Source organism: Clytia hemisphaerica, unplaced genomic scaffold, assembly GCF_902728285.1.
Source record: "Clytia hemisphaerica strain Z4C2 unplaced genomic scaffold, Clytia hemisphaerica genome assembly, whole genome shotgun sequence".
Classification (NCBI taxonomy): Eukaryota; Metazoa; Cnidaria; class Hydrozoa; order Leptothecata; family Clytiidae; genus Clytia; species Clytia hemisphaerica.
Genome location: NW_027104462.1, coordinates 150,983 through 163,900, shown reverse-complemented (window position 1 = coordinate 163,900; position 12,918 = coordinate 150,983). Strand labels below are relative to the sequence as shown.

General features: G+C 34.3%; 1 protein-coding gene across 1 annotated transcript; it reads right to left on the bottom strand.

The window, feature by feature from the left end:
• Positions 1-6,407: 6,407 nt before the first annotated feature.
• On the bottom strand, positions 6,408-8,021 carry LOC136821111 (muscarinic acetylcholine receptor M2-like). The gene has a single exon (XM_067077337.1). The coding sequence runs from the start codon at positions 8,005-8,007 to the stop codon at positions 6,577-6,579; it is 1,431 nt and encodes a 476-aa protein (XP_066933438.1). The 5' UTR covers positions 8,008-8,021; the 3' UTR covers positions 6,408-6,576.
• Between the last annotated feature and the right edge of the window lie 4,897 nt (positions 8,022-12,918).

The window sequence follows — 12,918 nt, the reverse complement described above, 5'->3', positions numbered from 1 at the left end:
CCATTGTTCGGTGCCGGCAATTTGATCGATCAAGCCTATCTTTCACCTATTTGCTTCGTGCCATTCAGTTTTTTGCTTGGTTGAATAAATTGCCGGTACTGAAATGTGACCTACTTTCAGCAAAGATTGTGCATTACTTTGCTTCACCTACCGTTCGCTTGGGAAATACAGAGTAGCTCTATATAGTGTTTTATATAAGATATCTATACATTTAACACATCTCCTATCATTTTCATAAAAAACATTTTTTACATAAAAGAAAGAACAACATTCTGCTCTGCCGTGTGTACGACTCAGCTATTTGCACGCAATTTCTTTAATCTCGTTGAACAGAAACTCTTACGCGGCTGTATGATTAATACATTCACGTGTCTTTGCTGTGAGCGCTCAATTATAAAAAGTAGACTTTGCAACTGCAAAGAATCATTTTCAAACAGTATTGCTATCAAGCTTTCTTAACTCTAAGCAAACATTTATGTAAATGAAGCCAAAGTAAATGTTGTGGAGATATTTAATGCTTTGTAATTGATGATTTAATGGTATTCCTTTGTGAGGGTAAATTAGGCTTCCTTTATCATTAATCAGATCAATCATCTCAAACACAAAGAATCTATCATTTTGACGTACTGTTATGTCGAGACGTACAAAAATTATCGGAAAGTTAGCTTGTTTATTCCTTGGGAGGTGTTCAGCAGTTACCAAGGTAACTGGGATAAAAAGCAATTTTAAGATATGAAATAAACCGGAAAACCCAAGCCACAAGACAAGGAATCTCCCTTTAAGTAAGGGAAATTAGTACTAGTAATCTCATGGTTATGAGGGAAATTCGGGATAAATTTCCCGAGGTAAATTTTGAAATTTGACCGAGGGTAATTTATCCAGAATTTCACGAAAACAAGCATGAGATTCCTGGTTAATCTCATGGTTTGGATTGAAACTCTAACAATTCTGTAAGACGTCAATTTAACACTGGAAATCAATCTGAAACTTTAAAAAAAGGTCTCAAAAAAGTCATAGAAATGCGAATAGAGTTTTAATTGGATAGTATTCCATTTACTTAAGCCTTCAAAGTTAGTAAGAAATTCAAAAAAGGTGAAGAATTTCCAAACGATGGAAATTTCACTTTTGCGGGAAATTACAAAATCTAGGAGGGAAATTACAAAAGCTAGGAGGGAAATTACAAGTTCGCGGGAAATTGCAAATTAACGTAAGCAAAAACGTCAATCGAATTTCAATCAACCATGAGATTACCAGTGGAATACATGTTTTTTATAAGAAACAACTATATATAAACATAAGGCTTCAACGGCCAAATTTATTACCTCTCATTATTACTAGTGCGGTACCTCCACAATAACTTTTCTTAAGTTGAATTCTCTTTAACTCGAGTCTCACATCTCTATAAATCGAAAAAACCTTATTTCAAAATGAAATTCCCTCAGCTTAAGAATTCAATGGATATTTTTTTGTTTTATGGGACGCCGTTCCGGGAAAAAATATGGCACGAGGCCAGTCTGTTGTTTATGTTTTTCCCCGGGGGGGGGGGCAGTGGGTTTGCTGACTGACGGTATGTTTGGGCCAAAAATTGGCTTTTAAAATTGCACCCTTACAGTGCAGCAAAAATCAGTGAGAATCATACCCTTAGAGTGCATTTTCCCCCAAACTTTCGATCCCTTTCGTGCAAAAAATGGTCAAAATTCTAGCATTTTTGGTCAAAATATCTAGGTTTTTCAAGAATTTTCTGATATTTCTACCCTTGCAGTGAATCTCTAGTTTTTCCGACCCTTTCAGTGCATTTTAAACATATTGGAAAAGGTACCCTTAGGACCCGCACATACCCGTCGGTCCTTTTGCCCAGCTGCCCCCCCCCGGGTATTTTTCTAGTCAGTATTTTGTCCTATCAAAAAATTGTAGGTATCTATCCAGGGATAGGGCCCATTCCGGGTGATTCGGAGGGTTCACTTCTCTTCTCTTCTCTTGTTCTATTACTATACACTACGTTAATCACCTACTGTATCTACATCCTTGGTCAAAATCAATCAACCTAACTCTCGACATGCCAGCAAGCTTACATAATCCCTTGGCTTGCCAACCGACGGGGTGTTCCGCTGAGGTTCGGAAAATAGACCCTATGAGGACTCGTAAAATTCATCAAAATTTGCGAAGAAGTGACCCTGAACGGGGCTAAAATTCCAAATTTTCTCAATATATTCCAATTTTTTCCCAAAATCTGCTACATCTCATCTTAATTCGCCCAGAAATGGTACGTTACTATTTTATTGTTTTTGCGACTCTACCTGGAACTCATTAAGGTGAAAAGTACCCAGACAAGTGGCACATTCTCGTACTCCTTTTTACCCAAGTATGTACACAACCTGCGAGTTATGTTAAAATGTCATTTTTTTCCCGCGCTGTTTCACCTGCTTTCATAGCCCTGCATTTTTTGATGGACAAAACACTGACCAGAAAGATAAACTACTGAATGACCTTGTGCCATATTTTTTCGAGAACGGCGTCCCATAAAACCAATAAACGAAAAAAAATTCACTAAATTAAAAAAAATTCACTAAATGAAAAATATTTCACTAAATGCAGACAAAATTTCACTAAATGCAAAAATATTTCACTAAACGAAAAAAATAGAGTTTTGCTACAAATGAACAACCACACTCACCGCACTCTTATTAATTCATTGAAGAATTTATTATATCATTTATAATATTGTATAATTTTAGAATCTTTTAACCCTATTAGCCCCAAGCTTTTTTGACTTTTGTATCCCTAAGGGGGGGGTAGAATCTACCACCCTCGATTATTTTCGATCTAGAAGAGCTATGGCCATGAAATTTGGTACAGATGTTTTCCATCATGATACAATTTTCCAGGAAGAAAAAAAAATTGATGACGTCATTCAAAAACTGATGACGTCATCACAAAATTTCCACCTGTCGGGAAAAAGCCCAAATATATGGTTTACAAAAATGTCTATTACAGTCGAACCAATAAAGACATTTCAATTTTGTTTGAAGATTCTGAAAGGTAAAAGACTGTTCTTTAATATAATTGCCGGTTTAGCAATTTCCATAAAGAGTTTTTTCATTTTCAAAAATTTTCTTTTGATTTTTTAAATTTGTATTATCAATGCCTATCACGTGTCAAAATTTGAAAATGATTGAATAAATAGTTTAGAAGTTATCAGTACTTTAAAATTTTGAGTTTTAAGCGATTTTAGCTGGGTTTTATGTCATGTTTCAAAATAAAGTCATAAAACCTGCTCTGGACAACCTATGACCCTAAAATTTTGCACAAGTACTCTTAATAAGATTTTATTAAAAGTCAGAAAGTTTCAAGTCGTTTAAAAAATTTTTCTTTGAGATATAAACAAAAGAACTCCAGCGTGGTAGATTCTACCCCCCCCTGGGGCTAATAGGGTTAAAGATTATTACTGTCTCAATTTTCTTAAGAAACGAAACCCTCCTTAATACTCTGATAAACAATCACAAGGAAGAAGAAGATTTGTTTAAATTCATTTCATTCAAAATATATATCAATTCTCGTCTGTAATTCATTGAATAATTTATAATATTATATAATTTTCTTCTTCATTAATCTTTTTCATTCTTAAATTTTCAGACTCAAAGATAACTGGCCTAACAGAAAATGTATAACATACCACAGTTTTGTGTGCTACATCAAGTAGAAATTTATATTTTGTGCGTGGCAAATATCAAAAATTCACTACGGCCAGAGCCCTTAATTACTTTCTTTGTAAAATCATGAGACTGATAGAGGGAAATTTTAAAGATACTTTCTTCATTCAGACTTGAAAATTTTTAAGCTACCTCGAAAATAAACTCGAATTCCCTTCTTAAAATCATGAAATTACATACTAGATTTACAATGTGATTTACATACCCTTTTATTCGTAAAAATCCGCCCGACTCTCCTCTTGAAACCCTCTTGGATTAACCCCTAAAAATTTTCGTCCATCCCCAGTATGAACATAAAATGGAATGAAGAAAAAGGAAGTATGGTAGTTAGGAGTTAAGTGAGCGTAGGAGAAAAAACTTCTCGTATCTTTCTTAGGTAAATAGTTACACTTGTTTAAAATATGTCAACACTTTTTTTTCATTTTTGCTTTTGGCCAAAAATGATCAACTTAACGTTAACAGTGTTTTAACTTCTTTTATCTAAAAAAGAAACGAAAACTCGGAATACTGATTTGAAATCAGCAAGGCTCAAATAGGGGGGTTCTAGGGGTACTGAATACCGAAATACCTGCAATTTTTTTCCAAAATACAGGAGTACCGGACACAATTAACTCCAAATACCGTCACCGAAAATTTTTATATTGGGCGTTTTTTGTGAGGAAAGGTATTTCAACTGCAAGAATTGTTGATGAAATAAGGAGTAAGGGATACCACCCTGTTGAAAACTTTATTTTCAACTGTTATTAGCTCAGTAAAGACGAAGTGATGTTTAATTACTGACAAAGTACCCTGAGTATCAGAGGTTAAGTTTTAAAATAATATATTAACCTCTGAAGACCAATAATAGAAATTTTATCGCGCATGTGTCAATCTAATCACTGTAGAAAGAATCAAAGATGAAGAGCAAGTATTATTATATTAATGTCTAACAGACTGTATCAGTATGCAGTTTACTACAGGGTGTCCCTAATTAAAGTATCGAGTCGAAACACAACTATGTGTAGAAAGTTTTATGTGTGTGTTCACAAAATTGTATTTTAAGCTCTCCCTCTTTTTTCTTTGTCATTACGATTAATTTATACGTTGTAACTACCTTTTGTAATAAGCCTGTGTGATGGAGAACGTTCTTATATTTTAGCGATAACACCAGGGGGTGAAAATATTTTCACCCCCTGATAACACACACAAACTTTTCTACTCAATCGCATGTTCAAACTCGATATTTTAATTAGGGACACGTATTTACGAATTCGCCAGAAACCTGCAAGTGTAATTGAAGAAATGTTTTACATGATTCCTAAACTATTAATTATGGGAATGCTATTTTAATTGAATCGAAATAATAGACAGACTTTTTGTTATGTTCTCTATCACTGACTCCTTTTAAAAAGCATTGATGACAATTGTGAGTTGTGTTTTCAACGATGGGAATAAAAGTATCAACTTTGAACCTCATCCAAGATCTTGGATGGTCGTCTTGGTTACCTTTGTCTTCGTCGATTGCGCGCTGAATAGAATATCGATTGTTCGTCACAGCGTCGATATATGATTTCGACCTGTGCTTTTCACAGTACTGACAAGGTGCAACCGTGGTTTGTGCCGATCGAAAAAAAATTTGATTTTAACACTTTCTTATTTTTAACTAAGTACCTCAAAAAGCTCTTTTTATGGATAATTCTTTAGTTCTAACCTGAGAATTAGGCAGTGCCTATCCCATCCTTTGAGAAAAGGGCAATAGCATGGTTGCTTAACCAAAAGTGGGGGAGGCAAATAAAAAAAGGCAACCCACAAGGGCTGGGAAAAGATTTTAACAAAATAAAGCGAGCGAGGCGAGCACGAAAAATTTGTGCTAATTTACAGGTCCACTATTGTGGCTAAAAGTATGTTTTGTGATGTGAAATTAGGGAAAGGGACTCCAGATTCGTTTAGCCCGTCCATTTATCTTTGGATCAAATTCTACTTTAATAAAGAAAAAAGACATTTGTAAGTGCTTGAGAGAAGATATAGCACTTTTTCTGTAAAAAGTCATTATTTAAAGGATAGTGGATGGTACTATTTGGAAGCTAAAGTGGTATATACATACTGTATCAAAACTGGTCGTTTTAGAAAACATGGGTGCAGTTTTCTAAAATTTATTTAAGAAATCTTAGCGCCGCAGGCGATGTTTGGAAGTCTCTTTATGAAAAAAACAGTTCGGAAACATTTTAAAGTTACCGAAATACCGAAGCATTTACCGTCCAATTTATCGTCACCCGTAGTATCTCAAATACCGGAATACTGTACTTTTTTTTCTTAAAATACTGAAATACCAGACCGAAAAAAGGCCGATACCGTGTCACTGTAAACCTTGAACCCCCCCCCAAATATTGCAAAAACTCTAAAGTAATGTTTGTTAATAATGATTGTTGCACCAGAAGAAAAAATCTTTTTTGGATTACTCATCCTGGAAATATCTTTCCAACGGTGTATGTTTTTTAATATAGCATCTATACATGCTAACAAATCATAGGCGGTTTTAGACCCTGTCGAATTTATCAGACGAAGAGATTTGTAATTGTAATTTCATTGTCTTTTAACGAGCAATGCACTCCTTTGCATGTTTCGTACTTGCTCTATTGTCTTAAATCCACCAGTGGAAATTGTTAAAAATTTCAAGTGTTCACTTTTATTTTTAAAAGACTATAATTGTGTTTAAAAGTTATCTTAAGCTTTTTTTTGAGTAACCGGTATTTACAAAATATAATATATAATGTATACATAGTAGCATAGTAGTATATTTACAAAATTAAATTCAGCAAGACTTATAAATTAATGATTATTGCGGACAGTCACCTGGGGAACCAAAATCAATGCGTTTATCTTTTTTTCAGAAAATCTCTTTAACCTGATTTTTAAATCCACGGTTAGCAAATGCATAGCAAACGGGATTAAAAAGTGAGTTCAGCCAACCAAAGATGTAGCAAAATCTCCATAAAGGCTCTGGTAAAGATGTCTTTAAGATTGATCTTGCTAGTACAGTTATATGATATGGAAACCAACAGATAAAAAACGCTGTTGAAACCAATAAAATCCATTTTAAAGCACTCCTTTTATTCTTTTGTCTACATTTATCCATTTTTCGTTCACATGAAGTCTTTCGTTCCCCAAAAAGGGAAATATTGGATGTTCTATCACGTTTTTTCCCTACTGGTGAATTAAATCCAAGTTTCATATGAAAGTCTAACGTATTTAAAGTGAATCTTCGTTGTCGTTTTGGTGCTGTTTGAGTAGTAGTAGATTGTAACTCGTTATGGTTCTCAAGCTTTGTCGTCGCAGTGGCAGATCTTGGTCTTGGTGATAGCAATAATGTTTCTGAAAGTGTTGAGAATCTCATCCTTTTACCATCTTTAACATGTTTTTCTTCCTTCTTTACGTCTATCTTATCCAAAGAGTTGACCCGAGAATCTCTTTGGCTGGTATTATTAACACTATCTAGAGAATCTTCCATAGTTAAATTGATGTTCTCGTCCTTTATATTAAACCCCTGGTTAATATGTCCTTTCTTATTACCAAAGTCATCTGCAATAGTAGAAAGTGAGGCTAGATACTCGACTGCTTTGTCTGGTATAACATAGATTTTCTTTTCACCTCCACTGATACTTGAAATCCGTTTCCATATACATAAATAAATTACCAGTAATATAATGCAGGGAGCGATATAGCTCAAGACTACAACTATAGATGTTACAGTAATATCATTTTGATAGAAATGTACGTAACATTCGCTCGATGCCATGAATCTATCAGGGTCTTCCTCAGTATAGGGGTAGATCAGGATGGGTAGCGGCCAGACCAAAACTGGTAGCAACCATATAAGAATCACACATCGTTTCATGAATCGAGCATCGCATTTCACTTTATGAGTCATCGGGTGAAATATCGATCCAAATCGATCAAATGCGATGAAAATGAGACAAAGATTTGATACTGTTATTAGATAGTGATCTAAAACCAACCATGTGTAGCAGAAACCCGAGCCTAGCGGCCAGTGACCAATCATTAGTAAAATGGTATAAGGATTTATTGAAATCAAACCCACGAGTAGATCTGCTACAGCTAGGGAAAGTATAAAATAATATTTGGGCTTTTGTAGTTTTTTTGTTGCTTTGAAAACGTAGATGACAATTGCGTTTGGGATCATAATTGAAAAACTCAAGACGACCAGACCAAATCCAATAAGTGATAATTCTAAATCTATAGTTTGGTTTGGGTTCATTTTTTCGTCTATAGACAGGTTATTTGATGTTGCGTTCATCATTTTGGTTTTGTTACTTTCCTAGAAAAAAACATCAAATGTTAAGTTTAAAGAACACCATTTACAGGGAAATTAAAGTAGTAAAATGTAAACATTGCACCAGCCACGTGTCATTAAAGAGAACAATTAAAATCACGTGTCCAAAACAAACTTGTAAAACAATTGAACAATCAAAATTAGCCATATTTGGTTTCATTTTTTATTTTGACATGTGACATTTGTTTTGATTTTGTATCCGCTGCATACAGTTTGTTTACAAATTTCGCAAGTACTTTAATGTCCCTTTAACACATCTCCTACCATTCTCCTAAAAAATACTTTTTCACATGAAAGAAAGAACAACTTTCTCCTGTACCACGTAGCGTAACCAAGGGGCGTGCAAAATAGACCTTATGGGAGTTTTTGATTTTTCTGAAAAAGCGATGCATTGTGGGATTGTTTCGAGTGCATTACAATAGAATTCCCTCGAGGAATTCCTAAGAGATTTCTATTGTAATTAACTTAACTCCGATAAGGTCTATTTGTGTAGGATAGCAGATTTTTAGCAGATTGTAATTTTCTATTAATACCATGAATCTATTATCTATTAGAATCATAATCTGCTCACCTACACAAATTTTGCGCCCCCTTTGGCTACGCTACTACAATGGCTTCGATATTTCTAGCCAGCTGAGTAAGTACTTTTCACGGCTCAGCAATCTCTTTGATCTCACTGGCTAGAAACTCTTAAGTGGCTGCCTCATTAATACATTAATGTATTTTTGTATTGAGCGTTCGATTATAAAAGTAGACTTGCAAAAACTGCAAAAAAAATCGTTTTCAAACTGCATTGCTCTCAAGGCTTCTTAACTCGAAGCAAACATTTATGTAAATGAAGCCAAATTAAAATGTTGTGAACAAAAATACCAGCCAATTGGTATAATTGAACCGTGTTGAATGTATTTAATTGATTGATTTAATGGTTTTTCTTTAAAGGCAATTGCATTCCTTTGTGAGGGTAAATTAGGCTTGCCTTTTCCATTAATAAGCTCATTATCATTACCCAATTAATCATCTCAAACACCTACGAAAAGAATCTATCATTTTTGTGTGATTCTGACGTAATGTCGAAACGTACAAAAATTTCGGGAAAATTAGCTTGTTTATTCCGTGGGAGGTTTTTAGCAGTTACCAAGGTAACTGGGATAAAAAGCAATTTTAAGTTTTGAAATAAACAGGAAAACCCAAGCCACATACGACAAGGAATTTCCCTTCAAGAATTGTTTTTGGATATGATTGGTTACCCAGCTTGTGTGAAAGGTTATGAGCCTGCCTGATTGAGACACATTTTTTATGAGAGCCAGTAAATTTTGGCTATCAGGCTGGGCTTTTTCTTAATTTTTTGAAATTCTCAGGCTTTAGTTGTTCTTAAAATGTTCTTTAGAACATCTTGGACTTGGTCTTATTTAGTTTGTTCTTAAATATTCACTAGAGCTGAGTCTCTCAGATTTTTTTTTAATTTATTGTCAAGGTTTTGGCCAATTATCAGCCTCGTGTTCTAATAGAATTAAAAAAAGTCGTGTAGATTGGATTGTATGTGAAAGCGTCTGAACCTAAATTGCATTAGCTCCTCCGTATAAATAGCACCGAGAGATTTAGTGAAGTATCTTTTATTAGAACATCCAAAATTTCCTATTTTTTCACCAGTATTTTTGTGCCATTTTCTAAGATGTTGGGTGATTAAGAGGTCGCAAAGACTAAAAATCTTCTTATTAAACTCCGGTTAAGGAGTTTCTTAAAATCATTGTTTTTCATTTGTAATCGTGCGTAAATCCGATTAATCGCGGTAATCGGGTTCGATGTCCAGATCTTTCCGGTTTGATTTCCCGATTTGGTTTGTGTTCGCAATCGCACTTACTAGGATATACTCTTTTAAATTTTATGTTAGATATATTAAGAAAGGCTGACCACGATAGAGATGTTAACTTAATGGTTTACTATTCCATGGATTTATCATAGAACTCTGGATACACAACGAGCTGGTTTTTCATCGATTTCTCATGTTCTAGCCTTGTCCGCAGTAATGACATTATTGTTCACCCTCCTCCGTTCACTAATAATTTTTCGTAATTTTTTTTTATTGCATTTTTCATCAAAACACAGCTATACAATTCCCAAATGAGACTTAAAGATCTCTCAAGAGAGTCAAATGCATCAAATTTTTAGGGGCATAACATATATATACCAAACCGTATTGGTGATGAAAGAGAATTTAATAAATAATAAAAAAATTGATTGCTAATGATATGTCGTTATGACGTTTCAAGCTGTGAGAAAGATGCGACAAACATGCTATGTATAAGAAATTGAATGTTAACACCAGAAAATTTCAAACTTCCACCTCGCCGAAACCACCGTGCCACCGCGTGCCTCCAAAAGATTTTCATATCACTATGAAGCCAAGATACTCCAGTCTAACATATGTCAATCCTAGCTCTTCCCAGGAAAAAATTGGAAAGATATTGCCAACCTTATTTTCAGCTTCATTCTAGGCTTTTTACTCAATTTTTCTTGTTTGGTGAAGTTTTTTTCACATTTAATTTCATAAATGTATTAGTTAAGCTTTCTTGCTTTCATTTTCAAAGTTGCATCCGGTAAATATACAAAAACAAGAAGTTACAGGACTTTTTAGAAATGGGATTATTAATCATTTTTTAAAATCAGGGACCTTCGAGCCGCCATGACAGTTGTCCTTTGCGGACAAAGCTAGAACATCGATTGTTTTCTAAAACAATGGAAAGCCAATAGTTCGCTCTCCACCGTTTTATTTGATGTTTATCCAGAGTTCTATGATAAATCCATGACTATTCAAAAAGAAAATTACCGGAGTTTTCACCCGTCATTACGGGATTTTTATCTTATTCTTACTTCTGACATCAGAGTTCTATGTTCTTATAAACTTTCTTGTTATAAGAAATGTGAAGAGCATCTAAACAACAATCCTGGTCCGATAGCAATGTTGTGGGGACGTTCAATAACAACATTGATTTTTGAGGAGGGGAAATTACCAGTGGAATACACCTTTTTTATAAGAACAAACTTTTGAACATAAGGCTTCGACGGCCAAATTCGAAATTTCCTTAACTTAAGAAGATTTGTGTTCCCAGTGCGTGTTTGAGTAACAGAGACTGCAATGTAATTTTCCGTATCGCATAAGAGAAACAACGGTATAAGTAAGTAAGTCTGCGAATGCAGTCAGAGGCCACCCGAAAGGCTCCTCTTTCGGTCTACCCGAAGGTAGGGGAGGGCGCTACTCATTCTCCCTGGATTGCTCCACTTACCCTTGATCCTTGTTTTAATTGCTGAGCATCCAGCAGAGAGGCATCAAGTACCATTTTGGAAATCTTTGGTATGACCCGGCTGGGGGTTGAACCCACAACCTTGCGCTCCGTTATAAGACATCCAAACAGCTCTCACCGTACAAAATTTTCTTATTATTTTATTGAAGAATTTATTATATAATTTATAATATTATATAATATTAGAATCTTTTAAAGATTATTACTGTCTCAATTTTCTTTAATACTCTGATACACAATCACAAGGAAGAAGAAGCTTTGCTTAAATTCATTTCATTCAAAAAATATATCAATTCTCGTCTGTAAAAATTATAATAAGTAAATATTTTTATCTGATCTTTGAAATTCCTCGTTGCGATTATTTTTAAACTTTGTGCAATTGTAAAGAAAGAGCCCAAAGGCGAGGAAAATTCACACACCTGATAAATAGCAGAACTCTGCACTAAGGGTTAAAAAACCGTCTACAATTGCAGCTGAAAACTCTTCTTCGAAACTCTACAACCAATTTTTTCCCGTATACCGCAATTACGGCTGTAAACTCCGCTTTATTACTCATTTCTAAAATCCTTTTAGACATATTGATTTGTAATTTTAACCAAACCTCCTTTCATAAAATTCTTTTATTTCTTATTTTTCAATCTTCCTGTCAATTTCAAGATAAAAATAATTATATTTCATTTTCAAAAAAAAGGAAACTTTAGGGTTGGATTAGGGTAGGATTTTTATTGAGGCTACACGTTCTTTTATAAGAACATTTTCCGGCTTAAAACTCAAATAAGAACATCCGAAGGCTTCAAAAATTTTGGATGCTCTTATGAAAAATGTTAATTATTACAATCATGGTTGAATTATATTGAGAATTCCGGTTATTTTAACGTTTTTCAAGATTGAAAGTTCCGGCGAGAAAGTCGACTTTGGGCTATCTCTTTAATTTAATAGAATATTTCAATTTGGGAGGGGTTTGCAGACTTCCAGGCTATATTCAGAGCCTTATTGGACTATTTTTGAACTTTTGAATCCTCACATCCTAAGGTCATAAGTCTTAAGGGCTCTGACCATAGTGAATTTTGATATTTGTCATGAACTAAATATAATCTTCTGCGTGATGTAGCTAACAAAGCTTTGACACGTTATACATTTTCTATTAGGCCAACTATCCTTGAGTCTGAAAATTTATGAATTCCAGTGAAAAAATTAGATGAAAAAGAAAATGAAGAATTTTGCGACGAAGAGTATTTCAACTTTAAAGAGCTTAGTTTGGTCAAAGAAGAAATATTTTGAAAAATTTTTTGTGGTATATGGTGTATCCTTTACCGAACTAAAAATATATTTTCGGAAAATTTATCTAAAAGCTTACTTGTCTCAAAATCTTGAAAAAAGTGGCTTTTGACCTATTTTTCATCCCAATACACCTTTTCGACCGTAGCCACCAATTACCGCGCGGGCTTTTTTTGTCCGCTTTATCCCACTAAAACCGTCCCAGTCCTTTTCCCGTACCAATAAACAATAGAAAAATGCGTCACAACGAGCTTCTTACTTCTTCTAGATCCGGAGATATAAGCCTTTAAAGTTTGAA